A 25,713-nucleotide genomic window follows, 5' to 3' on the forward strand; every position below is an offset into this window, starting at 1 on the left:
TTTGATCCGTGTTGATGGCGAAATTAGAAGGAAAACAAATAAATAACGAGATGGTGAATTGTTGTGTGTTGCACCAAGACAACTATTTGATTTTCCCTGACACAAATTCCCAGCAGACAAATCAGCCCCTTTCCAATGGAACTTTGACGCCATTGTCTGCATTCATTGAGTCATTTTTGAGTCATCATTGAGTCATTATTTTGACATTTGTGCAAAGACTTTTATTGAGACACTGTCAGTCTCAACTCAAGATACAATAACTCGTTCACTGCCAGACGTGCAAAAATGTGTCCACTACAGTGCCAGGGTTTTTGCCATTGTCACTCGAATTCCAGGACGCAAATAATATTGAGTTTTGGGACTACATAAACATTCAATGCAGCTTAATAAATCTTAGACTTTATTCTTAGACTCTCATCAGAAAAAAAGAGTTAATTCCTAAATTATATGGGTCTGGAGTTATATGAGCTTGAAATGCAATACATACTTGTACATACAGTATTGGTTTATATAGCGCTTTAACAACAGCTGAAACTGGAACAAAGCACTAACGTGGAAAAAAGGGAAATGCTTCCCCCCTTGTGGAATGGAAAAAAACATTGCCAGAGGCCATTGCCAGAGGCTATGGTCAGCGTTTTATCGGCACCCAAACAAGAAAAACAAAACCCTGACAGATTTGGGAATGGCACTCTATGTCATATTTTCAATTCCTGAATAAATTCGTGAATGACAGTCTTCTTCTTTTCCTTTCGGCTTTTCCTTTCAAGGGGGTCGCCACCGCAAATCAGTGTCCTCCATCTTTAGAGGTTTGTTTTGGCCAAGCTTGTATGTCGGATGCCCTTCCTGACACAACCCTTACAAGGTTCTGGCAGCAAACGGAGACAAAACTACCCGTGTGTTGCACCGTAATCTCCTACCGTCTGTCAATGATTTGCCAGTTGAACAGCCCCGTAGGGTGACAAATAAACAGAAAACAGCTAGACAGACAAGCAGGGTAGCAGTTGGGCAGGAGTCTGGATATTCAGATGAAGAGGGATGTTCATACAATCTCCGACGGTTACCTGTGTATACAAGGAAGACAGTCAGTCATCAGGCGTCTCACCCTGAACCTCACAATTTCAGAGCTGTAGCATCAGAATTCCACCCCCAAGCGCAAACTACGGAACCTGAGAATGGGCAGCAGCTAGAGGAAGCTTTTCCATTGGTCGTACCAGCATCATTACCAAAACCAACACCCTGCATGCTGAGGGAAGCCCGGAACAACCTGTAATGGATGATAACTACACGTTTTTTTGATGTTGACTGACACTGCGTCGTCAGACTTATGGATGTTACCGGTTCAACCGGGTTGATTTGTGATTTGGAGGCTTGTCATTGCCATTGATCACTGGAAGCCTCACCCCGTTTCCCGGTGCCTTTCTTCGCAGACAGCCCACAGCTCTATGTCCTTCCTGACCACAAATGAAACAGTGAGGGCAGCTCTTAATGTTCTTGCGCACACAGACCTGACACCTGCCCCTAGTCTCATTCGTTGGTGTCTGGGGTCACGTTGAGGATCGAGTCAGGGACGGACATGGTTCTACCTGAGGCGCCGATTCTGTAGGTTTAACAAGTTGGACAAAGTGTTTGGTCAGTGCGATCATGTGCAGTCAGCTCGAGAATGGCAGCACGGTTAGCCTGTAATTCAAAGTCAATTTTGGTCTGGTTAATCTGGTCAGTTTGATTAGTTTGAGCAGCATGGACATTTACAGATCGATATTTAGTGACAGTACCGAGGCGTTTCACCCTCTCAGCCTCTTCACTTGTCGACTTTGTAAATTGTTCTAACAGGACATCATCACGAACCTGTAAAGTAAGGAATGTTTTGAGAAGACATCTGACATGATAATTCTTCTCATTTAGCCCTTGATAGAGTGTTTGCAGACAAGTCTTTGCGTGATGATACTAGTGCAGCGTGTTCGACCGGAAACCAATTCCTTGTGTGTTCTACATACTTGGCAATAAAGAAATTCTGATTCTGACTCTGATTCTCATGTCAACCCTTATTGTAGTCCCTCATCCATTTGTCTACACAAGCTACGGTATGACAGTTCAGACCCGGTGTCACAAGTGAAAACATGAATATTCAGCCTTTTGTTTACCTGTGAGGATCATATGAGCTTTTTATTGCCTTAAACGCATTTTCAGAGCAAGAAAAACACGTTCTCTGAATTTAATGTTTTCTTTATGGTTTGAAGTTTTTTGATGAAATTAGTGTCTAAATGGCTGCACAGTGCTAATCTGACATTTATACAAGTGAAAACATGAAGATTAAGGCTTTTGTTTAGCTCTGGGGATCATATGAACTTTTTATTACCTTAAACGCATTTTTAGAGCAAGAGAAACACGTTTTCTGAAGTAAATGTTTTCTTCATGGTTTTATGTTTTATGATGAAATTTTGTGTACTTAGGATGCAGAGTGCTAATCTGACACTTATACAAGTGAAAACCTGAAGATATAGCCTTCTGTTTAGCTGTGATGATCATGTGAACTTTTTATTGCCTTAAACGCATTTTCAGAGCAAGAGAAACACGTTTTCTGCATTTAATGTTTTGTTCAAGGTTTTAAGTTTTATGATGAAGTTAGTGTCAATTTAGGCTGCAGAGTGCGATTCTGACAATTATACAAGTAAAAACATTAAGATTCAGTCTTCTGTGTAGCTGTGATGATCATGTGAACTTTTTATTGCCTTAAACGTTTTTTCAGAGCAAGCGAAACACGTTTTCTTAACAAAATGTTTTCTGCATTGTTTTAACTTTCAGCCTAACTGTTTTAACTTTCAACCTTAACTTTCTAATTTGACACTTATACAAGTCAAAACACGAAGATTCAGCCTTTTTTTTCGCTGTAAGAATCATATGAACTTTTTATTGCCTTAAACGCATTTTCAGAGCAAGAGAAACACGTTTTATGAATTCAATTTTTTCTTTATGGTTTTAGGTTTTATGATGAAATGTGTGTGTATTTAGGCTGCAGAGTAATAAACATGAAGATTCAGCCTTCCGTTTAGCTGTGATGATCATGTGAACTTTTTATTGCCTTAAACACATTTTCAGAGCAAGAGAAACACGTTTTCTGAACAAAATGTTTTCTGCATTGTTTGAACTTTCATGATGTATCTATTTAGGCTGCAGAGGGATAATTTGACACTTATACAAGTCAAAACACGAAGATTCAGCCTTTTTTTTTCTCTGTAAAAATCATGAGCTTTTTATTGCCTTAAAGGCATTTTCAGAGCAAGAGAAACACGTTTTCTGAAGTAAATGTTTTCTTCATGGCTTTATGTTTTATGATGAAATTTGTGTGTATTTAGGCTGCAGAGTGCTAATCTGACACTTATACAAGTGAAAACATGAAGATATAGCCTTCTGTTTAGCTGTGATGATCATGTGAACTTTTTATTGCCTTAAACGCATTTTCAGAGCAAGAGAAACACGTTTTCTGAACACATTTTTTTCTGCATTGTTTTAACTTTTATAATGTATCTATTTAGGCTCCAGAGGGCTAATCTGACATTTATACAAGTAAAAACATGAAGATTCAGCCTTTTCTTTAGCTGTGAGGATCATATCAATTTATTATTGCCTTAAACGCATTTTCAGAGCAAGTGAAACACGTTTTCTGAACTAAATGTTTTCTTCATGGTTTGAAGTTTTATGATGAAATTAGTGTCTAAATAGGCTGGCTGCACAGTGTTGATGTGACATTTATACATGTTAAGCCTTTTTTAGCTATGGAGATCATATGAAGTTTGTATTGCCATAAAGGCATTTTCCGAGCAAGAGAAAAACGTTTTCTTCACGATTTTATATTTTATAATGAAATTTGTGTGTATTTAGGCTGCAGAGTGCTAATCTGACACGTATACAAGTGTAAAACATGATGATTCAGCCTTTTGTTGAGCTGTGTCTATCATGTGAACTTTTTATTGCTTTAAACGCATTTTCAGAGCAAGAGAAATATACGTTTTCAGAATGAAATGTTTTCTTCAGGGTTTAACTTTTATGATGAAATTAGTGTCTATTTAGGCTGCAGAGTGCTAATCTGACACTTATACAAATGGAAACATGAATTAGCCTTCTGTGGGGATCATATGACGTTTTTATTGCCTTAAACGCATTTGCAGAGCAAGAGAAATATTTGTTTTCAGAATGAAATGATTTCTTCATGGTTTTAACTTTTATGGTGAAATTAGTGTCTATTTAGTCTGCAGTATTCTAATCTGACACTTATACAAGTGAAAAGATGAAAATTCAGCCGTTTGTTTAGCTGTGAGGATCATATGAACTTTTTGTCGCCTTAAACGCATTTTCGCACGAGAAACACGTTTTCAGAACAAAATGTTTTCTTAATGGTTGCAAATTTTATGATGAAATTAGTGTCTATTTAGGCTGTGGTAAGGGAGATACGGTGTTGTGGGATCCAGAAAAAAAAACACAAGACAAGTAGTGCGATACGTCTTGACTCAACAGTGGTTTACTTCGAATGCCCAGATGTAATGCAAACGTATGCGCACAACAATTTCCTGTCCAACGATCTAAATCGATCCGACACGAAACACTAACCGAAGCAGGCGTTCATTGTTTAAATAAACATTTTCGATATATAACATTCGTAAACCAATATAACTACGCGAATGTAACCAAAATACGAAATAAGATACTTACAACCTGTCGCATACTCCCATTCAAAATAGATGTTGTCCCCAACGTATGTACTAGTAAATACATAAATGCGCTGGACGACATGCGCAAAACAATTACGCATGGTATTATGAATTGCATCCAAATATTAACTATAATAATGAACAGTTTACAGACTGGAACTCTTTTCATACATTCTGTTTACATTATAACAATCAACAGTTCACAGACTGGAACTCTTTTCATACATTCCGTTTACTTATACACATCAGGGATCATCGGGGTCTTCTTGTTCACTGTGCTATCAAACAGAAGTGTCGATTAACCATTTCTGTAGTACTCCGTGGCATAATAGGGGTGTGCACTATACATCCAAGGCATTGTCTGTTCACCATAACATGGTACCTACATTCTAACAAGATGGCGAACCACACGTGAATACCTTGGGTCTCCTGTGTTCTCGTCGTGGCCGTTGATTTCCCCCAATATCAGAATTACTAGGGGGTGGCTGGGGAAAATGATACACCGTCACAGGTGGATCATTTTCCGGACCAATGTTGCCCTCCTGAGGCTGGTCAACTTCCGCAGCTCTGTCCTCGGCAGTTCATTCCCCAGTTGATTGTCATCATGTTGGGTTGTCTCCACGAAGCTCACGGCCCACAGTTCTGGTGCGTCTGGTCGGGTGCTCTGGCGATGCAACACTGGATAATACTCATCCTCCTCATCATCCTCTTCTGGATCCATCTCTGGCATCTTGTTTGGTCGTTGCCGAGTGGACTTTTTTCTTGGACTGTGGCTGTAGTGAAGTCTCTATAATGGCAAATGATCACATGCAGCAAGAGATTGCGGTGGAGTATCCGATCTGCCCTTCCCCCTCTCAGGTTTCCGGTCATAAACTGGAATGTCTTTGCTGACTTGACGAACCACTGTCTGAACAACATCCTCCCAGTGGTTTCTCAGTTTGCCTGAACATCCGCGTGGGGTTAAGTTTCGAACTAGAACACGATCATCGGGCAACAGAGTAGAATACTTTAGTTTACTCATATAGTCTCTTACGCAGCAGCTTTGTTGTGATTTTCTTGCGTGATCACATACGCTTCCTCCATACCCTGTTTCCACTTCTTCACATGGTCCTTCTGGTTGGTGTCACCCTGGTTAGATCTGGATTCAAACTAAACAAAATATCAACTGGTAAACGTGGTGAACGTCCATAAAGTAAGTAAAAAGGTGAAAATCCGTTGTAGCAGATATTCACATATGAACACTTTGGTCATCCATCATACCAGCCCTGAAGACCTGGGGCAAATGTCTTGTATACTTGCATGCCTTACCCCACGACTCATTATCTAGTGCGACCTGAACCCTATTACTACCCTACCCCGACAGTATAGACTTATCAGACAGCAGACTTGCATTTGAATGTGACGGACACCACCCTACGGAGACCCGACAGATGACTGTGCTTCTACTGGTACTTGACTACTTGTTGTTGGTATAGTCAAGATGTCGGGGGACATCTTTTTAAGCAGGGGAGAGTGTAGGGGGTTAGAAACGACCTCCGTTACTGTATGTTATTCGATTAGACTACCAAGTCAGGAGAGGGCGCTACATGCCTGTGAATGGAACAGAGGAAGACGATTTAGGCTCAGCTCACGCATGCGCAGGTAGTCATAAATGCCGCTGTGTGAAGCTGATTAACACGGTTGTCTCGTGTCGTCTTGTCCTCGTCGTTCACAGGTATTCAAAATAATAAGTTTTAGACATCCTCAAGATGCTAAAGTAATTGGGGACTTGTTGGGCGATGCTATATATGAAACCTTGTTTTGTGGCTTTGATGAATGTTTTGTGGATTTGATGAATTTGGATTTTTGGATGTCAATTGTAGTTCCCAGTACAACACACACGAACGTGCAGACATGCATAATCACGTGCGAATGTGGAGGATATATATACAATGTATAGATGTTGAATGTATAGATCTACACATGAACGTATTCGGATATTGAAATTGCTGAATTGATGTTTTGATGAGTAAATGAGTTAGTCATAAATGCCGCTGTGTGAAGCTGATTAACACGGTTGTCTCGTGTCGTCTTTTCCTCGTCGTTCACAGTGCCACCTGCCTGTGACGCCTTAGGGCAGGCCTAGGGGATACCTGGGGATCCACAAGTGAAGAGGCTGAGAGGGTGAAACGCCTTGGTACTGTGACCAAAAATCGATCTGTGAATGTCCATGCTGCTCAAACTAATCAAACTGACCAGATTAACCAGACCAAAGTTGACTCTGAATTACAGGCTAACCGTGCTGCCATTCTCGAGCTGACTGCACAAGTGACCGCACTGACCAAACACTTTGTCCAAGTTGTTAAACCTACAGAATCGGCACCTCAGGTAGATCCATGTCCCTGACTCGATCCTCAACGCGACCCCAGACACAACGAATGAGACAGGCAGGTGTCAGGTCTGTGTGCGAAAGAACATTAAGAGCTGCCCTCACTGTTTCATTTGTGGTCAGGAAGGACACAGAGCTGTGGGCTGTCTGCGAAGAAAGGCACCGGGAAACGGGGTAAGGTCACTGGAGTGAGGCTTCCGGTGATCAATGCCAATGACAAGCCTCCAGTACAAATCAACTCGGTTGAACCAGTAACATCCATAAGTCTGACGACGCAGTGTCAGTCAACATAAAAAAACATGTAGCACAAGTAATTGGCAAGCGATGTATTGTCTCCTGTGCACTCAATGGGGTCCCACTCCAAATGCTGCTTGACTCAGGCTCTCAAGTGACCGTGGTGAGGAGGGCGTGGGTAGAGGAAGCACTGCCCAACGTAACCATTCAGCCAATTTCATCCCTATTCCCGGACCAACCGTTTGAGGTATCTGCAGCGAATGGCACAACGGTTCCCTTTGATGGATGGGCTAATGTTGGGTTGCAGATACGGAGTGGAAAACCATGGACATGCTGACATACAAGTTCCCATACTAATCAGTACGAGTTGTGTTACCTGTCCTCTCGTAGGAAGCAATGTGATTGCAGAAATGATCAAAGAGAACAATGAACAGGTGGACCTTGCAGCCATACTGTAAGAAGCCATGAGTGTCAGCGAACGCACTGTAGAGACCTTGATTTCTGTTCTTCAGAAATTGGGCCCTGATGAGACATTCCTCCAGTACCATGTGTGTGTTGGGAAGAAGGGCTCATTATTCCTGCGGGCAAGATATGGGAGGTGAAGTGCAGAGTCAGAGCATGGCCCAAGGGGGGAACAATGCTATTTGAGCCCAGTATAGGGAAGAACTGCCCTGAGGGGCTAGAGCCGTTCTCTTCGTTAGTACATGTACCCAGTGGGCCGACAAAAATTGTAAAAATTCCCATTCAGAATGTTAGTAAACATGACATTCATCTCTCACAGAGAACTATTCTGGGCTCAATTGAGGAAGTTACTGGGGTCATGCCCTTTAAGGAGTGGTCCGACAATCCAAAGCCGCTAAACAGTCCCACCGATAAAATCTGCTCGGCTCTGACCACAGACAAGTGGCATCCTCCGGTTGACTTGTCACATCTCAAAGAGGAAGAACAGGGACACGTTGCATGAAGAGTCAGATATCTTTGCAAGAGGTGATGCTGATATAGGTTGCATTCCAAACCTGCAACTCAAGATCCAACTCACTGACAACACGCCGGTACAAAAGTGTTACAATGCCATTCCAAAACCCCTTCACCAAGAGGTCAAAGACTATGTGCAAAACCTACTTCACCGTGGTTGGATAAGAAAATCCACTTCAGCATCTCATCTCCTGTCGTCTGTGTTAGAAAAAAAGATAAAAGCTTGCGCCTGTGCGTTGACTTTAGGGAGCTAAATAGCAGCCTTTCAAAGATGTATGGAGGACGTTCTTGATGGCCTGAGGGACGAATGCAGCTCTCCTTATCTGGATGACGTGCTCTGCTTTTCAAAATCATTTCATGAACACCTAGAGGACCTGAGGAAAGTGCTTCACCGCTTGCAGGAGCATGGCATAAAGCTACGTCCGAATAAATGTGAACTGTTCAAACGACAAGTTAGGTACTTGCGTCGTCTCGTGTCAAGTGATGGTGTCCGCAAAGACCCTAAAGACCTGGAAGCCGTTTTGCAGTTAAAAGAGAGAAACCACGCCATGTGGGGGAAGTCAGAGCTCTATTGGGGCCTTGGGCTACTATAGATCCTTCGTACAGGACTTTGACAGGATTGCACGGCCGCTGTTTAAACTGGTATAGGGGGCCACTCAGCCTGACCTGAGGCCAGTTCACAACACCGCTGCACGCCAAAGGAAAGTCACCAAGTTAGGCCAGCTTCCCTCTGGTAACCCTGTCCAGTGGGGCCCCGAACACAGTGCTGTGGTCTCCCGCCTGGTAGATATATTGACCGGTACACCTATTTTAGCCTACCCAGACTTTAATCTGCCCTTTGTGTTAAATACGGACGCATCCAATGAAGGTCTGGGGGCTGGGCTTTATCTGCAGCAGGGAGATAAACTTCGCGTTGTTGCTTATGGATCCAGAACACTCTCACCTTCAGAGAAAAATTATCATCTCCATTCTGGAAAGCTTGAGTTTCTGGCGTTGAAGTGGGCAATCTGCGACAAATATCGAGATTATCTCTACTATGCACCCACATTCACTGTGTACACGGACAATAACCCTCTCGCGTACGTTCTAAGCACGGCCAAACTCAATGCTGCCGGACATCGCTGGGTGGATGAATTGGCGGATTTCCACTTCACAATAAAGTACAGGCCAGGCAAGGCGAATGCTGATTCCGACACACTGTTGCGTTATCCAGTTAAGCTGGAGGGACACACAGAGGAGTACACTGAAACTTTGCCTCCAGACATGGTTTCCACCATATGGCAGGGGGACAAGGCTGTGGCTGAAGTGGATGTGCCATGGATGGCTGTGTTGCAACTCACCTCTGATGGTGAGGATTTTCTTCCGGTGACAGTCCCCGTTATAACTCCAGATGATATCGGAGCTGCTCAGGAAGAGGATGCATCAAGCTCTGAGGTAATGACACTGAAGAGGAGGGGATGGAACCCCAATGACAAAGATAAAAGACAAATGGGACCAGAGGCAAGGAGACTAGTACACGAATGGAATAGACTTAAACTGGACAATGGAATTTTATACAGACAGGCGGAGAAAAGAAAACAGCTCGTTCTCCGTAGTAAACTGAAGTCGACTGTGCTCAAACACCTGCATGACAACATGGGTCATGTCGGAGCTGACAAGGTGATCACCCTTGCAAGGCAGAGGTTCTATTGGCCATTCATGCAGCACGAAATAGAAAACTACGTAATTTGACAGTGTTCCTGCATTAATGAGAAGGTTTCTTCAGCCGTCATCTGTACAAAAGTGAAGGTTTCGGACGTTTCGCCTCCTATCCAAGAGGCTTCGTCAGCGAACTAAAGTCTGACTGGTCGTATCGGCCCCATTTATATATCCCTAATGTCCAGACCTGGTGGCGCCGGACACAGCTATGATAGGTCCCTACTCTCAGGTTGGGGGGGGCGCGGGACCCCCCCCTGTGGCCCCACTGATTGTTCCTACATTCCTGACTAACGATTGGCCTATTACACCCACTCCCCCCGGTATCACCTCATCAGCATAACGACCCTCATCAGCATTGCGAAAGTTGCCTAACCTGTTTTGCCTGAGCAGGCTATTGTATGAACGATCCAAATTGAACCTCACACCACCAGACCGGTTTAATGAAGGATTTTGTTGTTTTATAAGAATCGCCTCTTTTACCCCCCTTTCAAACCATCTATGTTCTTTCGCTAAGATTTTAACCTCATTGTCGTCAAATGAGTGGTTGCTAGCTTTTAGGTGCAAATGTACTGCCGATTGAGGCCCACTAGTATTATCCCTGCGATGTTGATAAAGTCTTTTTTTGAGACCCCTTTGGTGTCCAGCGATGGCAGTCGAATGGCTCCGACATTCCTCCCATTCAAAAACAGTACTGGCATATTCATGCTGCCGAAAAGGCGCAACCGCTCAGCACAGTCTCCTCCTTGATGAATGTCGTGGTCAAAAATGCTGAAAAACAATCTGTATCCGTTCCACACGATGCACAACAACACTCATACAAGTCAAAACACGAAGATTCAGCCTTTTATTTAGCTGAGGATCATATGAACTTTTTATTGCCTTAAACGCATTTTCAGAGCAAGAGAAACACGTTTTCTGAACTAAATATTTTCTTCATGGTTTGAAGTTTTATGATAAAATTAGTTTCTAAAGAGGCTGCACAGTGCTAATATGACACTTATACAAGTAAAAACATGAAGATTAAGGCTTTTGTTTAACTCTGGAGATCATGTGAACTTTTTATTGCCTTAAACGCATTTTCAGAGCAAGAGAAACGCGTTTTCTGAACACAATGTTTTCTGCATTGTTTTAACTTTTATGGTGTATGTATTAAGGCTGCAGAGGGCTAATTTGACACTTATACAAGTTAAGACACGAAGATTCAGCCTTTTGTTTAGCTGTGAGGATCATATGAACTTTTTATTGCCTTAAACGCATTTTCAGAGCAAGAGAAACACGTTTTCTGAACTAAATATTTTCTTCATGGTTTGAAGTTTTGTGATGAAATTAGTTTCTAAATAGGCTGCACAGTGCTAATATGACACTTATACAAGTAAAAACATGAAGATTAAGGCTTTTGTTTAACTCTGGAGATCATGTGAACTTTTTATTGCCTTAAACGCATTTTCAGAGCAAGAGAAACGCGTTTTCTGAACAAAATGTTTTCTCCATTGTTTTAACTTTTATGGTGTATGTATTTAGGCTGCAGAGAGCTAATTTAACACATACAAGTCAAAACACGAAGATTCAGCCTTTTATTTAGCTGTGAGTTTCATATGAACTTTTTATTGTCTTAAACGCATTTTCAGAGAGCAAGAGAAACACTTTTTTCTGAACTAAATATTTTCTTCATGGTTTGAAGTTTTATGATGAAGTTAGTTTCTAAATAGGCTGCACAGTGCTAATATGACACTTATACAAGTGAAAACATGAAGATTAAGGCTTTTTTTTTTAGCTCTGGGGATCATATGAAATTTTTATTGCCTTAAACGCATTTTCAGAGCAAGAGAAACACTTTTTGTGAAGTAAATGTTTTCTTCATGGTTTGAATTTTATGATGAAATTAGTTTCTAAATAGGCTGCACAGTGCTAATATGACACTTATACAAGTCAAAACACGAAGATTCAGCCTTTTGTTTAGCTGTGAGGATCATATGAACTTTTTATTGCCTTAAACGCATTTTCAGAGCAAGAGAAACACGTTTTTCTGAACTAAATATTTTCTTCATGGTTTGAAATTTTATGATGAAATTACTTTCTAAATAGGCTGCACGGTGCTAATATGACACTTATACAAGTGAAAACATGAAGATTAAGGCTTTTGTTTAGCTCTGGGGATCATATGAACTTTTTATTGCCTTAAACGCATTTTCAGAGCAAGAGAAACGCGTTTTCTGAACAAAATGTTTTCTGCATTGTTTTAACTTTTATGGTGTATGTATTTAGGCTGCAGAGGGCTAATTTAACATACAAGTCAAAACACGAAGATTCAGCCTTTTATTTAGCTGTGAGGATCATATGAACTTTTTATTGCCTTAAACGCATTTTCAGAGCAAGAGAAACACGTTTTCTGAACTAAATATTTTCTTCATGGTTTGAAGTTTTATGATGAAATTAGTTTCTAAATAGGCTGCACAGTGCTAATATGACACTTATACAAGTCAAAACACGAAGATTCAGCCTTTTGTTTAGATGTGAGGACCATATGAACTTTTTATTGCCTTTAACGCATTTTCAGAGCAAGAGAAACACGTTTTCTGAACTAAATATTTTCTTCATGGTTTGAAGTTATATGATGAAATTACTTTCTAAATAGGCTGCACGGTGCTAATATGACACTTATACAAGTGAAAACATGAAGATTAAGGCTTTTGTTTAGCTCTGGGGATCATATGAACTTTTTATTGCCTTAAACGCATTTTCAGAGCAAGAGAAACGCGTTTTCTGAACAAAATGTTTTCTGCATTGTTTTAACTTTTATGGTGTATGTATTTAGGCTGCTGTGGGCTAATTTAACAAATACAAGTCAAAACACGATGATTCAGCCTTTTATTTAGCTGTGAGTTTTATGAACTTTTTATTGCCTTAAACGCATTTTCAGAGCAAGAGAAACACGTTTTCTGTACTAAATATTTTCTTCATGGTTTGAAGTTTTATGATGAAATTAGTTTCTAAATAGGCTCCACAGTGCTAATATGACACTTACACAAGTCAAAACACGAAGATTCAGCCTTTTGTTTAGCTGTGAGGATCATATGAACTTTTTATTACCTTAAACGCATTTTCAGAGCAAGAGAAACACGTTTTTCTGAACTAAATATTTTCTTCATGGTTTGAAGTTATATGATGAAATTACTTTCTAAATAGGCTGCACGGTGCTAATATGACACTTATACAAGTGAAAACATGAAGATTAAGGCTTTTGTTTGGCTCTGGGGATCATATGAACTTTTTATTGCCTTAAACGCATTTTCAGAGCAAGAGAAAAGCGTTTTCTGAACAAAATGTTTTCTGCATTGTTTTAACTTTTATGGTGTATGTAATTAGGCTGCAGAGGGCTAATTTAACACATACAAGTCAAAACACGAAGATTCAGCCTTTTATTTAGCTGTGAGATCATATGAACTTTTTATTGCCTTAAAGGCATTTTCAGAGCAAGAGAAACACGTTTTCTGAACTAAATATTTTCTTCATGGTTTGAAGTTTTATGATGAAATTAGTTTCTAAATAGGCTGCACAGTGCTAATATGACACTTATACAAGTCAAAACACGAAGATTCAGCCTTTTGTTTAGCTGTGAGGATCATATGAACTTTTTATTGCCTTAAACGCATTTTCAGAGCAAGAGAAACACTTTTTTCTGAACTAAATATTTTCTTCATGGTTTGAAGTTATATGATGAAATTACTTTCTAAATAGGCTGCACGGTGCTAATATGACACTTATACAAGTTAAAACAGGAAGATTAAGGCTTTTGTTTAGCTCTGGGGATCATATGAATTTTTATTGCCTTAAACGCATTTTCAGAGCAAGAGACACTTTTTCTGAAGTAAATGTTTTCTTCATGGTTTTAAGTTTTATGATGAAATTTGTGTGTATTTAGGCTGCACAGTGCTAATCTGACACTTATACAAGTAAAAACATGAAGATTAAGGCTTTTGTTTAACTCTGGGGATCATGTGAACTTTTTATTGCCTTAAACGCATTTTCAGAGCAAGAGACACTTTTTCTGAAGTAAATGTTTTCTTCATGGTTTTAAGTTTTATGATGAAATTTGTGTGTATTTAGGCTGCAGAGTGCTAATCTGACACTTATACAAGTGAAAAACATAAAGATTCATCCTTCTGTTTAGCGGTGATGATCATGTGAACTTTTTATTGCCTTAAACGCATTTTCAGAGCAAGAGAAACGCGTTTTCTGGACAAAATGTTTTCTGCAATGTTTTACCTTTATGGTGTATGTATTTAGGCTGCAGAGGGCTAATCTAACACTTATACAAGTCAAAACACGAAGATTCAGCCTTTTATTTAGCTGTGAGGATCATATGAACTTTTTATTGCCTTAAACGCATTTTCAGAGCAAGAGAAACACGTTTTCTGAACTAAATATTTTCTTCATGGTTTGAAGTTTTATGATAAAATTAGTTTCTAAAGAGGCTGCACAGTGCTAATATGACACTTATACAAGTAAAAACATGAAGATTAAGGCTTTTGTTTAACTCTGGAGATCATGTGAACTTATTATTGTCTTAAACGCATTTTCAGAGCAAGAGAAACGCGTTTTCTGAACAAAATGTTTTCTGCATTGTTTTAACTTTTATGGTGTATGTATTTAGGCTGCAGAGGGCTAATTTGACACTTATACAATTCAAAACACGAAGATTCAGCCTTTTGTTTAGCTGTGAGGATCATATGAACTTTTTATTGCCTTAAACGTATTTTCACAGCAAGAGAAACACGTTTTCCGTACTAAATATTTTCTTCATGGTTTGAAGTTTTATGATGAAATTACTTTCTAAATAGGCTGTATAGTGCTAATATGACACTTATACAAGTGAAAACATGAAGATTAAGCCTTTGTTTAGCTCTGAGGATCATATGAACTTTTTATTGCCTTAAACGCATTTTCAGAGAAAGAGGAACACGTTTTCTGAAGTAAATGTTTTCTTCATTGTTTTAAGTTTTATGACTAAATTTGTGTGTATTTAGGCTGCAGATTGCTAATCTGACACTTATACAAGTGAAAACATGAAGATTTAGCCTTTTGTTTAGCTGTGAGGATCATGTGAACTTTTTATTGCCTTAAACACATTTTCAGAGCAAGAGAAACACGTTTCTGCACTGAACGTTTTCTTCATTGTTTTACGTTTTATGGTGAAATTAGTGTCTATATAGGCTGCAGAGTACTAATCTGACACTTGTACAAGTTAAAACATGAAGATTCAGCCTTTTGTTTAGGTGTGAGAATCATGTGAACTACCCCGACAGTATAGACTTATTAGACAGCAGACTTGCATTTGAATGTGACTGACACCACCCTACGGAGACCCGACAGATGACTGTGCTTCTACTGGTACTTGACTACTTGTTGTTGGTATAGTCAAGATGTCGGGGGACATCTTTTAAAGCAGGGGAGAGTGTAGGAACGACCTCCGTTACTGTATGTTATTCGATTAGACTACCAAGTCAGGAGAGGGTGCTATGCACCTGTGAATGGAACAGAGGAAGACGATGTCGGCTCAGCTCACGCATGCACTGTTAGTCATAAATGCCGCTGTGTGAAGCTGATTAACACGGTTCTCTCGTCGTCTTTTCCTCGTTGTTCACAGGTATTCAAAATAATAAGTGTTAGACATCCTCAAAATGTTAATTGGGGACTTGTTGGGCGATGAAACCTTGTTTTGTGGCTTTGATGAATTTGCATTTTTGGATATCAATTGTAGTTCCCAGTACAACACACACGAGCGTGCAGACGTATATAAGCATGTGCAAATGTGGAGGATATATATACAATGTATAGATGTTGAATGTATAGAGACACATGAATGTATTCTGATATTGAAATTGCTGAATTGATGTTTTGATGAGTAAATCATAAAGGCCGCTGTGTGAAGCTGATTAACACGGTTGTCTCGTGTCGTCTTTTCCTCGTCGTTCACAGTGCTACCTGCCTGTGACGCCTTTGGACTGACCCAGTATCCCCTAGGCCTGAGGCCGGTTACACATAAACTTGAGCAAAACGTGTAAAATGGTCTACTAGCACAAACACGTATTCATAACCACCCTTACATTTGTCAAGATGCAAAAAGTCAACAGAGACAAGTTCAAAAGGCTGAGTAGTCACCATATTAGTGAGAGGGGATCTGGCCTCACGGTTGGGCTTTTTGTTTTTTAGGCACACACACACTCTCAGTACATAGTCCTCTATTTCTTTTTGCATAAAGGGCCAGTAAAAACGAGTCCTTTCTACACCATGGTGGCCCATTTCATCATGCAGCTCTTTTAACACTGTCACCTTGTGTTTTTCAGGAAGCAGTGGTTGGGTTCTGTTTGCCGTTTTTCTGTACAAAACACCTCTATCATTAAAGTGCAGCTTGTCCCATTCCCTCACAAAATAAACCATTTGAGGACAATGCTTTCTTAGTTCAGTACCTAGCGGTTTCGTCTCTGCCAGTTTGTATCTAATAATATCAGTCTCTTGATCTAGCTTGATCTGTCCAACAGTAAATGGGGCTATCGGTGTGTTTAGTGACACCTCGGCACACGTAGCTGAGATTCCCATCGACCAAGCTGCACTAGATTCGTTCTTTTGGTCAACTGCTTGTACGGCAGCACTCACAGCATCATATGACATTTATAATAATAATACATTTCATTTATAAGCGCCTTTCAAAACTCTCAAGGACACTTTACAGTCACAGGATATTCTTTTTCTGCAGGTGAGCAGCGGCAGCCATACGCACCAGCGTTCGCTCATTTCTTTTGTACATCCTTCCATATATGTTACCATATCAAGAGGCATCCTAGATAAACAGTCTGCATCAACATTTTCCTTACCAGGACGATATTTAACAGTAAAATTAAAATCAGAAAGTTCTGCGACCCACCTGCACCCAGTTGCATTTAACTTGGCAGTCGACAGTACATAAGTGAGTGGATTATTGTCACTAAACACAGTGAAGAATGGTGCATAGTACAAATACTCACGAAACTTGTCTGTGATCGCCCACTTAAGCGCCAAAACTTCCAACTTGCCCGAGTGTATGTTATTTAATTCTTTAGTTTAATTCTTCTCAGCTGCAGTTAAAGTCCGAGAGCCATAGGCTATCACTCGAAGTTTGCCATTTTGTTTTTGGTACAACACAGCACCTAAACCCCGGTTGGAGGCATCTGTATGAAAGGATGCGCGAAGTCAGGAAAACCTAAAAACTGGTGGTTGAACTAGGCAGTCTATTAGCTGCTCTAACACTGACTGCTGCTCATCACTCCACTAAATACGTGTGTTGGAAGACACACTGTTATGTCTCACTTACCATTTTTTTCTTTGTCTACATAGCAACTCTCAACATTGAGAGGGGCTTTAAGCAAATCATACAAGGGACTAGCAATACAAGAGAAAAATTTGATGTATTGCCTATAATAGCTTAATAGTCCCAAAATGGCTCAAATCTCACCGACAGTGCCTGGCTGCTTGTTTTTCAGGGGTCGCACTCCGGCTGTATCTGCCGGGTCCATTCTGCCCCCCTCAGCAGAGACAATCCTGCCGAAGTACCTCACTTCTGGCTTGAAGAGGTCACACTTTCGGGATTTGAGTTTTATTCCATTTTCTCTGAGACGTCGCAACACTCGCCTGACGTCCTCAACGTGGTTGTCAAACTTCCCGCTGAAAACAAGAATGTCTTCAAGATAGGGGACACATATTTCGTCCCGTAACCCCTCCAGATATTGTTCCATACACCGCTGGAACGCTGCTGGTGCATTCATGAGTCCAAGAGGGATTCGAATCCATTCATAAAGGCCCCAAGGGGTCACGAAAGCGGTCAGGTGTCGGCTCTCTTTGGACATGAACCCCTGATGGTATGCTTTGCCTTGGTCCAGCAGCGAGAAGATGGTGTTACCCCCAAGGTTGTCCACCACGTCCTGTACCCGTGGGATGGGGTGCCGGTCAGGGTGTGTTTTCCGATTCAGCTCGCTGTAGTCAATACATAAGCGCAGTGTACCATATTTTTTCCTGACACAGACGACAGGGGATTATTCGCACCAAGTTTAAATGGTATCTCAAGCGATCCTACATAAGGCATATCCGTTCCATTAGCTGCCACAATATTGAGAGTATTATCAGGGTCAATAAGCTCATTCACATTTTTCAATGACACGTCAGGTAAGTTCGTTTTTTTCCATAACTCATCTACAGCACACACCTGGGACCCCGAGTCCCAGAGTGCTTCAACCCTTTTGTTACCCAAAAAGCACAGAATAAGACATTTATTTCCCATGACCGAAGGTAATTTGCCACACTGTTTCTTCTCTGTACGCTCGAAAAAATGACTGCTTATGTCTCTTCTGAACGGGGCCACATGTGTGGGGCTTACATTCCATTTTCATAGCACCACTGTAACACTGGGACCTATCTGTCTCTGTGGTCAGACCATGTCCCACTGGGGTAACCCTTTCTAGTTTAAAGCATGGTTACTGGCTGAGTTCTGTGCTTTGCAGCCTGCCCTGAAATGTTCACTACTTCCACATTTAAAACAGTGCTGACAATATTCTTCACCTGACTGATACAAGAATAACACCTGGGCTGAGGGCGACGGGGCATGTAGTACTGCTGAGGGGCGAACGGCTGCCCCCCTCATCGTCCTGGGACCTGGTGTTGGGTGGTACTGCTGAAGAGCTGATGGGGAGTGTTGGGTGTAGTAGTGCCTGGCTGGTGGATCTACCTGATATGGTGAAGGTGGAGTGAAGACGACCTGTTCAGGTCCTCCGCTGGTGGGCTGAGAAGTGGCTGTTTATTTCTGAATAATCTCTTTGATCTGGGACACTTCTGCCCGCAGCCCCTTTAAAAGCATTATCTCTGACGTCATCTCTTTGATCTCTGAAAGGATTTCATTCGGCACAGTAACAGTATTCTGCTTTAAGACTGTCTTCTTCCCAATAGGGGCTGGTGTGTCATCTAACTGGACAGTGTTCACTGTTATCACCTGTGCAGCAGCATTTTTCTTTTTTTCCTGTCTCTCCTTTTCATTTGCACATTCTATGTGGAATATTTCTAACAGTACTTCATCTGATGTGGTGGTTAGCAGGAGGAAAGTTTGTCACTATTTACATTGTCACTCTGTAACCCTGTCAGAACTGTGTGCAGGAATAAACTCTGGACCAATGTAGGATCATACTTCAAACCTGATTCGGCCTCTTGAGATGCAAAAATAATCCTTTGACGAAGATCCATTGCACGGAGTAGAAAGGTCTGCGGGGTCTCTTTATTAGACTGCACTACCAATGAGAGCTGCTTGTACAATTCAGTGGCTCCTCTCTCCTGATAGAGAGATCGGAGAATCCTTTGTAAAGAAGGTAGGGTGAGGCTTTCTTTCCCTTCGAGGTAGCTTCTCAACCGCAAAACGCATTTTCAGAGCAAGAGAAACACGTTTTCTGAAGTAAATGTTTTCTTCGTGGTTTTAAGTTTTATGACTAAATGTGTGTTTATTTAGGCTGCAGAGTGCTAATCTGACACTTATACAAGTGAAAACATGAAGATTCAGCCTTCTGTTTAGCTGTGATGATCATGTGAACTTTTTATTGCCTGAAACGTTGACTTTAGTTGACTGTCATTTAGTGTGACACTCTGCAGCATAAATAGACTCTAATTTCATCATAAAAGTTAAAACAATCAAGAAAACATTTAAAACGTGTTTCTCTTGCTCTGAAAATGAGTTTAAGGCAATAAAAAGTTCATGTGATCCTCACAGATGAACAAAAGGCTAAATCTTCATGTTTTCACTTGTATAAGTGTCAAATTAGCACTCTGAAGCCTGAATACACTCTAATTTTATCATAAAACTGAAAACCATGAAGAAAATTTTAAGTTCAGAAAACGTGTTTCTCTTGCTCTGAAAATGCGTTTAAGGCAATAAAAAGTTCATATGATCCTCACAGCTAAACAAAAGGCTGAATTTTCATGTTTTCACTTAATATAAGTGTCAGATTAGCACTCTGCACCCTAAATGGTATATGGATCGTGATATGTGGAGGAGACTTCAACGTGGTGCTCAACCATGACTTACATACAACAAGCACAAAGAAATCTAGATTACACATAACCAATTACATTAACACACAAATAAAACAATCGGGATAATAGATGTATGGAGGGACTCACACACGTTGCATAGAGATTACACACATTACTCCCATCCACACGCAATCTATGCTAGAATAGACTATTTTGTCATGAAGATCAAAGACAAACACAGAGTGGAAGAATGTAGAATTGGTGTCACAGATTTATCAGACCACAGTGCCGTTTATATGAGAGTGAAATTGAACAGGAGAAGGAAAAACACAACTTGGATTTAACACAGGGTTATTGAATGACGAGGAACTAGTACAGGAACTAAAGGGATATAATCAAATGTAAGGAAGACAATGACAATGGAGAAGTGAATCCAAATATGGTGTGGGATGCGCTGAAAGCAGTAAAAAGAGGGAAATGTATAGCACATGCAATACATCGTAAAAAGACAAGAGAAAAATTATATAAAACCTTAACAAGACAATTGAAAGAACTAGAAGACCAACACAAAACAACAAATAATACAGAGATATTCACAAAGAAGACAGAAACCAAAAGGGAAATAAATCGAATGTTGTTAACAGAAGTGGAAAAAAGAGCACGTTTTGTAAAAGAGATTTACTATGAAGGAGGACTCAAAGCAAATAAAATACTGTCAAGAAGGTTGAGGACACAACAAGCGCTAAACACAATACACAAGATTCGGTGCCCCAAAACCAATACAATATTAAAAGAACCAAAGGAAATAGGATAATCATTTGAGCAATATTATAAAACTGTATATACACAACCGAAGGCGGCAGATGAGGAGAGAATTGCCAAATTCTTGGATGGTCTGAAATTACCATTGATAATGGAAGAAGACAATGAATTATTTAACTCTGAGATAACGGAAAAAGAATTGGAGGTGGCGATCAATGGAACAAAAAATGGTAAAGCTGCGGGTAGTGATGGATTCCCCTCAGAGTTCTACAAGATATTTAGACAAGAACAAGGCCCACTTTTGTTATCTTCACTCAGATATATCATGAAGGAGGGTAAAATTCCCCCAACATGGAAAGAGGCAATCGTCTCTATAATACCAAAAGAGGGTAAAAATAAAGAGTTATGCAGGAGCTTCAGACCAAAATCCATACTTAATGTCGACTATAAAATATATACTTCGATGATGTCAAAAAGATATGAGACAGTCATGCCCAATATTATCAATAGAGAACAGACAGGTTTCATTAAAAATAGACAGGCCCAGGATAATATAAGAAAAACTATACACATGGTGGAGGCGATCCACAAGGCGGGAACAAGTGCAATGTTGGTGAGCACGGATGCAGAAAAGGCATTTGATAGTGACCGCTGGGCCTATCTATGCAAAGTCATGGGTAAATTCGGCTTTAACAAAGATTCAATTAGAAATATAGAGACACTATATAATGGGCCAACTGCAAGAGTGAAAGTGAATGGCAGCCTGACAGACCGAATAATACTAGAAAGATCGACAAGACAAGGATGTTGCCTCTCACCAACATTATTCAATATCTTCAATGAACCCCTAGCCCAAGCAATCAGACAGAACCACAACATCAAGGGTGTGGAGAGGAGAGACTCAGAACATAAACTCAGCCTGTTTGCTGATGATCTGATAATATATTTGACACAACCGGAAGATAGCCTCCCGATACTGATGCAACAACGAGAAGAATATGAACACTACTCAGGATATAGACTGAATGTGACTAAAACACAAATCCTAGCACTAAATTACACTCCATCAAAGTCAATTAAGGGAAATTACAAATTAAGGTGGGATGCTGAAAGAGTAAAGTATCTCGGCGTGTACATCACAAAGCACATAGACAAACTGTTTGAATCAAACTATACAAAGATTAACCAAGTCATTAAGGCAGACGTGGGGAGATCGTCAACACCCATCCTAGATTTAAGATCCAGGATTGAAATAGTGAAAATGAATATTCTTTCAAGGTTGCTATCTCTACCAGTCGCTACCAATACCCATACCACAAAAACAATTTGTGGAATGGGACAAACTGATCACAAGATTTATCTGGGGAGGTAAGCGAACAAGGATTAGACTGACGACACGACAGTTACCTAAGGAAAAGGGTGGTAGTCCATTTTCCACTGGCACCCTGAAGGTCAACAGTACCAATGGCGGCCATTGTTAACCCGGGCCTCGACCGATCCGGTATGGGATTCATAGGTTTGATTCGCATATTTGTTTTGGCAATTATTTTTTTTTACGTCGGATGCCCTTCCTGACACAACCCTCTGTATTTATCCGGGCTTGGGACCGGCACAATAAGACACTGGCTTGTGCCCCCTTGTGGCTACGTTGTTTTTGTTAGATTCTGAATAAATTCAATATTTGTTATGATACAATGAAAAACATTGATGTTGTTGAATATACTCAGTTCACATGTAAAGGTACTCAAACGAGAAAAGATAAGAAAACATTTATTTGACTCACAATGGAAACTTTCTTAAACTACAGCAAGAAAAATTATGAAAGAAGTAGAAAACCAAAAAGTATAGTTTCGTCGAGGTAGTGGAAATACTCAAGGATAAGTTTAAAGTGCAAAATCTTGCCTCTTTGCAGGTACCTTGTACTTGAGCATGTGTCTGGTGGAGAGCTCTTTGACTACCTTGTGAAGAAAGTCCGACTCACGCCTCAAGAAGCGCGGAAATTCTTCCGACAGATCATTTCAGCTTTGGACTTCTGCCACAGCCACTCCATATGGTGTGTCACCTTTCATATCTAACCCAGGGATGGGCAACTTAAATGCTCCAGGGGGCCATAGTTTTTCATCAGTACAACAGGGGCCGACATAAGACCACACCCCCCCTAACCAGATGATTGACAAAAATGCTGGTAGGATGATAAAGAAAATATGTCCTTATGTGCTTTGAATATATTTCATTTTTGATCATGCATTACAGCTTCCTAGATGCTTTTTGTGATTTATCATTTGTTTAGAAATGGGATACGCTGGACATATATTTTCTCATCAAATATATTGTTGTTTATAAAATTATTATTGGGATATTCTTTGCAATTTCCATAAAATCTGTCTCAAATTGGCAAGAATAGAAAGATGTGGGTCACGGGGACACAGCAATTGATTAACATTGCCTTACACAGAATGTCAATCATAAATTCATTACAGTTCCTAAATGTTTTCAATCTGCATTATTGAAGTTACCAAACTGCTCTGCGAACAAGGGTAAACATGACAGCTATATCAAGAGCAATTTTAATGGGTTTGACTTTTGTAACCCTTTTTTGTCTTTTGCATCCTCTCATCCAGCCACCGAGACTTAAAGCCAGAGAATTTGTTATTAGATGAGAAGAACAATATTCGGATAGCAGACTTTGGCATGGCGTCTCTGCAGGTCGGGGAGAGTCTGCTGGAGACAAGCTGTGGGTGAGTGTTTAAAATACCTAAAGAAAGGCACATCCTTTTTTTTAATATTTCCAAGGTTTTGATCAAGTTTGAATTACATTTTTATTTACGGTTAGATGCTAAACAAAGTGCATTGCACATACCATACTGTTGAGTATAAAGGGATAAAGATAATATTTATAAAGGTAAGATGCTGGCAAGGACAGTCTTCATGTTTACCTTCAAAACAAACATATTTTTCATGATTTTTTTTTTTTGTTGAACTATTGACTTCGTTGAAAATTTCCATCTGTTTTCTGAATCCGCTTTATCCTTAAAAGCTATTATTGGAAGAGTCCACAATCCTTTAAATATCCTTTAAATGTACAAATAATTAAATGAGAGTGGGTACTGGACTTGTTTGCATATCTGCCTCACACTGCAGAGGTGCAGGCTTCAGTTCCGGTTACCCAGCCTGCCTGAGTTCTTTACAGGTCTTCTGGTTTACGCTCATATTTCAAAAAAAACATGCTTAACAGGTTAATAATAATAATAATAATAATAATCTCATTTTCCGTACCGCTTATTCCTCATTAGGGTCGCGGGGGTTGCTGGAGCCTATCTCAGCTGTCTTCGGGCACGAGGCGGGGGACACCCTGAATTGGTTGCCAGCCAATCGCAGGGCACAAAAAGACATACAACAGTCACTCTCACACTCACACCTAGGGACAATTTGGAGTGGTCAATCTGCCTGCCATGCATGTTTTTAGAGTGTGGGAGGAAACCGGAGGACCCGGAGAAAACCCACGCGGGTCCGGGGAGAACATGCAAACTCCACACAGGGAGGCCGGACCGGGACGCGAACCGGCGTCCTCCGCACTGTGAAGCCAGTGTGCTAACCACTCGACTACCGGGCCGCCAATAATAATAATAATAATAATAATAATAATAATAATAATAATAATAATAATAATAATAATAATAATAATAATAATAATAATAATAATAATAATAATAATAATACATTTCATTTCAAGCGCCTTTCAAAACTCTCAAGGTCACTTTACAGTCACTGGATAAGTTTTTCTCTGGGTGAGCAGCGGCAGTTCACTCAAAGCTAACTCATAGATATCGAATAGTTAGCTAACAATATCGTTAAAAGATAGTGAGCTAGATAGCCAGCGAGCTAGATATCTAATAGACAGCCAGCTAGGTAGATAGCTATTAGATAGATTAGAAAATTGCCAGGATGAGCGCAAATAAACAAGCGAGCTGTCTTCCACCATCACAAAAAATGAAAAGCCACCAAAATGGTCAATCACAAAGATATTATAACATATTATGTTATTGCATGTTTAGTTTAGTCTACATGGATTTATGAAGCTTATTAGTTGAATAGTTGTGAAAGCAGAATGTAACAACTATCAACTTTCAATCTAAATGTTCTCCCAACACTTGTCCGTAGCTGATTGGACAACAGATCACTGCTGTGTGACTTCCAATACAGTAAGACCTCAACTTACGAACTTAATTGGTTCCCAGACAGAGTGTATAAGGCGAAAAGTGTGTATCACAAAAAAAAAAATCCCATCGGAAACCATTAAAATGGGAATAATCCGTTCCCATGTTTCCATAAAATATACTTTTTAACTAAATAAGCCTTAAAACTACACACAACATTGGATTGGATTGGATTGGATTTGCCTTTATTAGTCTCGCAGTGGAGAAATTTACATTTCACAGCAGCAAAGTTATGAAAGAAATGAAAGTAGAAAAGCAAAACACAGGAGCTGCTGGAAAGGCAGCCACTCTCGCGGCGCCGTCTTGAAGTCAAAAGAACAAAAAAAAACCTAAATAACAAATAACATGACAACACAAAGACACTGAGAGACATTCATTCTTAAGCACTTTCTGTACCCTCTTTGTTACATAAAGCAGTTCCAGATGAAAGAGGAGAGGATCAAAGCGTCTCTTCACCAGTGGATCAGGGACATCATGGTGGAATGTGCACGTCGACTACAAGCTAAATGTTGAAACATACCTTATTCTATGTATAATAAATGTGCTATTGTGTTGTATAATGAAAGAAATACACTGCATTGTATCATAAAGTCACTTTATTTGCAATTGTGAAGGTCATTGATGGCTTAATGGAATGGCGTTGGAGGTCGAAGGTCAAACGGCATTGCTGTTTGGAAAGAGGCACATTACATGAGGACTGTAATTA

General features: G+C 40.2%; 1 protein-coding gene across 4 annotated transcripts; it reads left to right on the plus strand.

Annotated features, from left to right (window-relative positions):
• Positions 1–1,021: 1,021 nt before the first annotated feature.
• LOC148895345 (serine/threonine-protein kinase BRSK2-like) lies at positions 1,022–25,603 on the plus strand. 4 transcript variants are annotated; one of them, XM_089001393.1, is made up of 4 exons: positions 1,022–1,469; positions 22,703–22,843; positions 23,412–23,528; positions 25,425–25,600. In XM_089001393.1, exons 1-4 carry the CDS (start codon positions 1,462–1,464, stop codon positions 25,432–25,434), a joined length of 276 nt encoding a protein of 91 aa, XP_088857519.1. In that variant the 5' UTR covers positions 1,022–1,461; the 3' UTR covers positions 25,435–25,600. The 4 variants fall into 4 exon arrangements, 2 of the variants coding, with proteins under 2 accessions (XP_088857519.1, XP_088857518.1); XM_089001392.1 differs by having other exon boundaries at positions 25,422–25,599; XR_016115609.1 differs by lacking the exon at positions 1,022–1,469 and adding an exon at positions 22,200–22,291 and having other exon boundaries at positions 22,703–22,975; positions 25,422–25,603.
• The last annotated feature ends 110 nt before the right edge of the window (positions 25,604–25,713 follow it).

This window comes from Hippocampus bargibanti, linkage group LG07, assembly GCF_051943395.1.
Source record: "Hippocampus bargibanti isolate YZ-2025 linkage group LG07, ASM5194339v1, whole genome shotgun sequence".
Classification (NCBI taxonomy): domain Eukaryota; kingdom Metazoa; phylum Chordata; class Actinopteri; order Syngnathiformes; family Syngnathidae; genus Hippocampus; species Hippocampus bargibanti.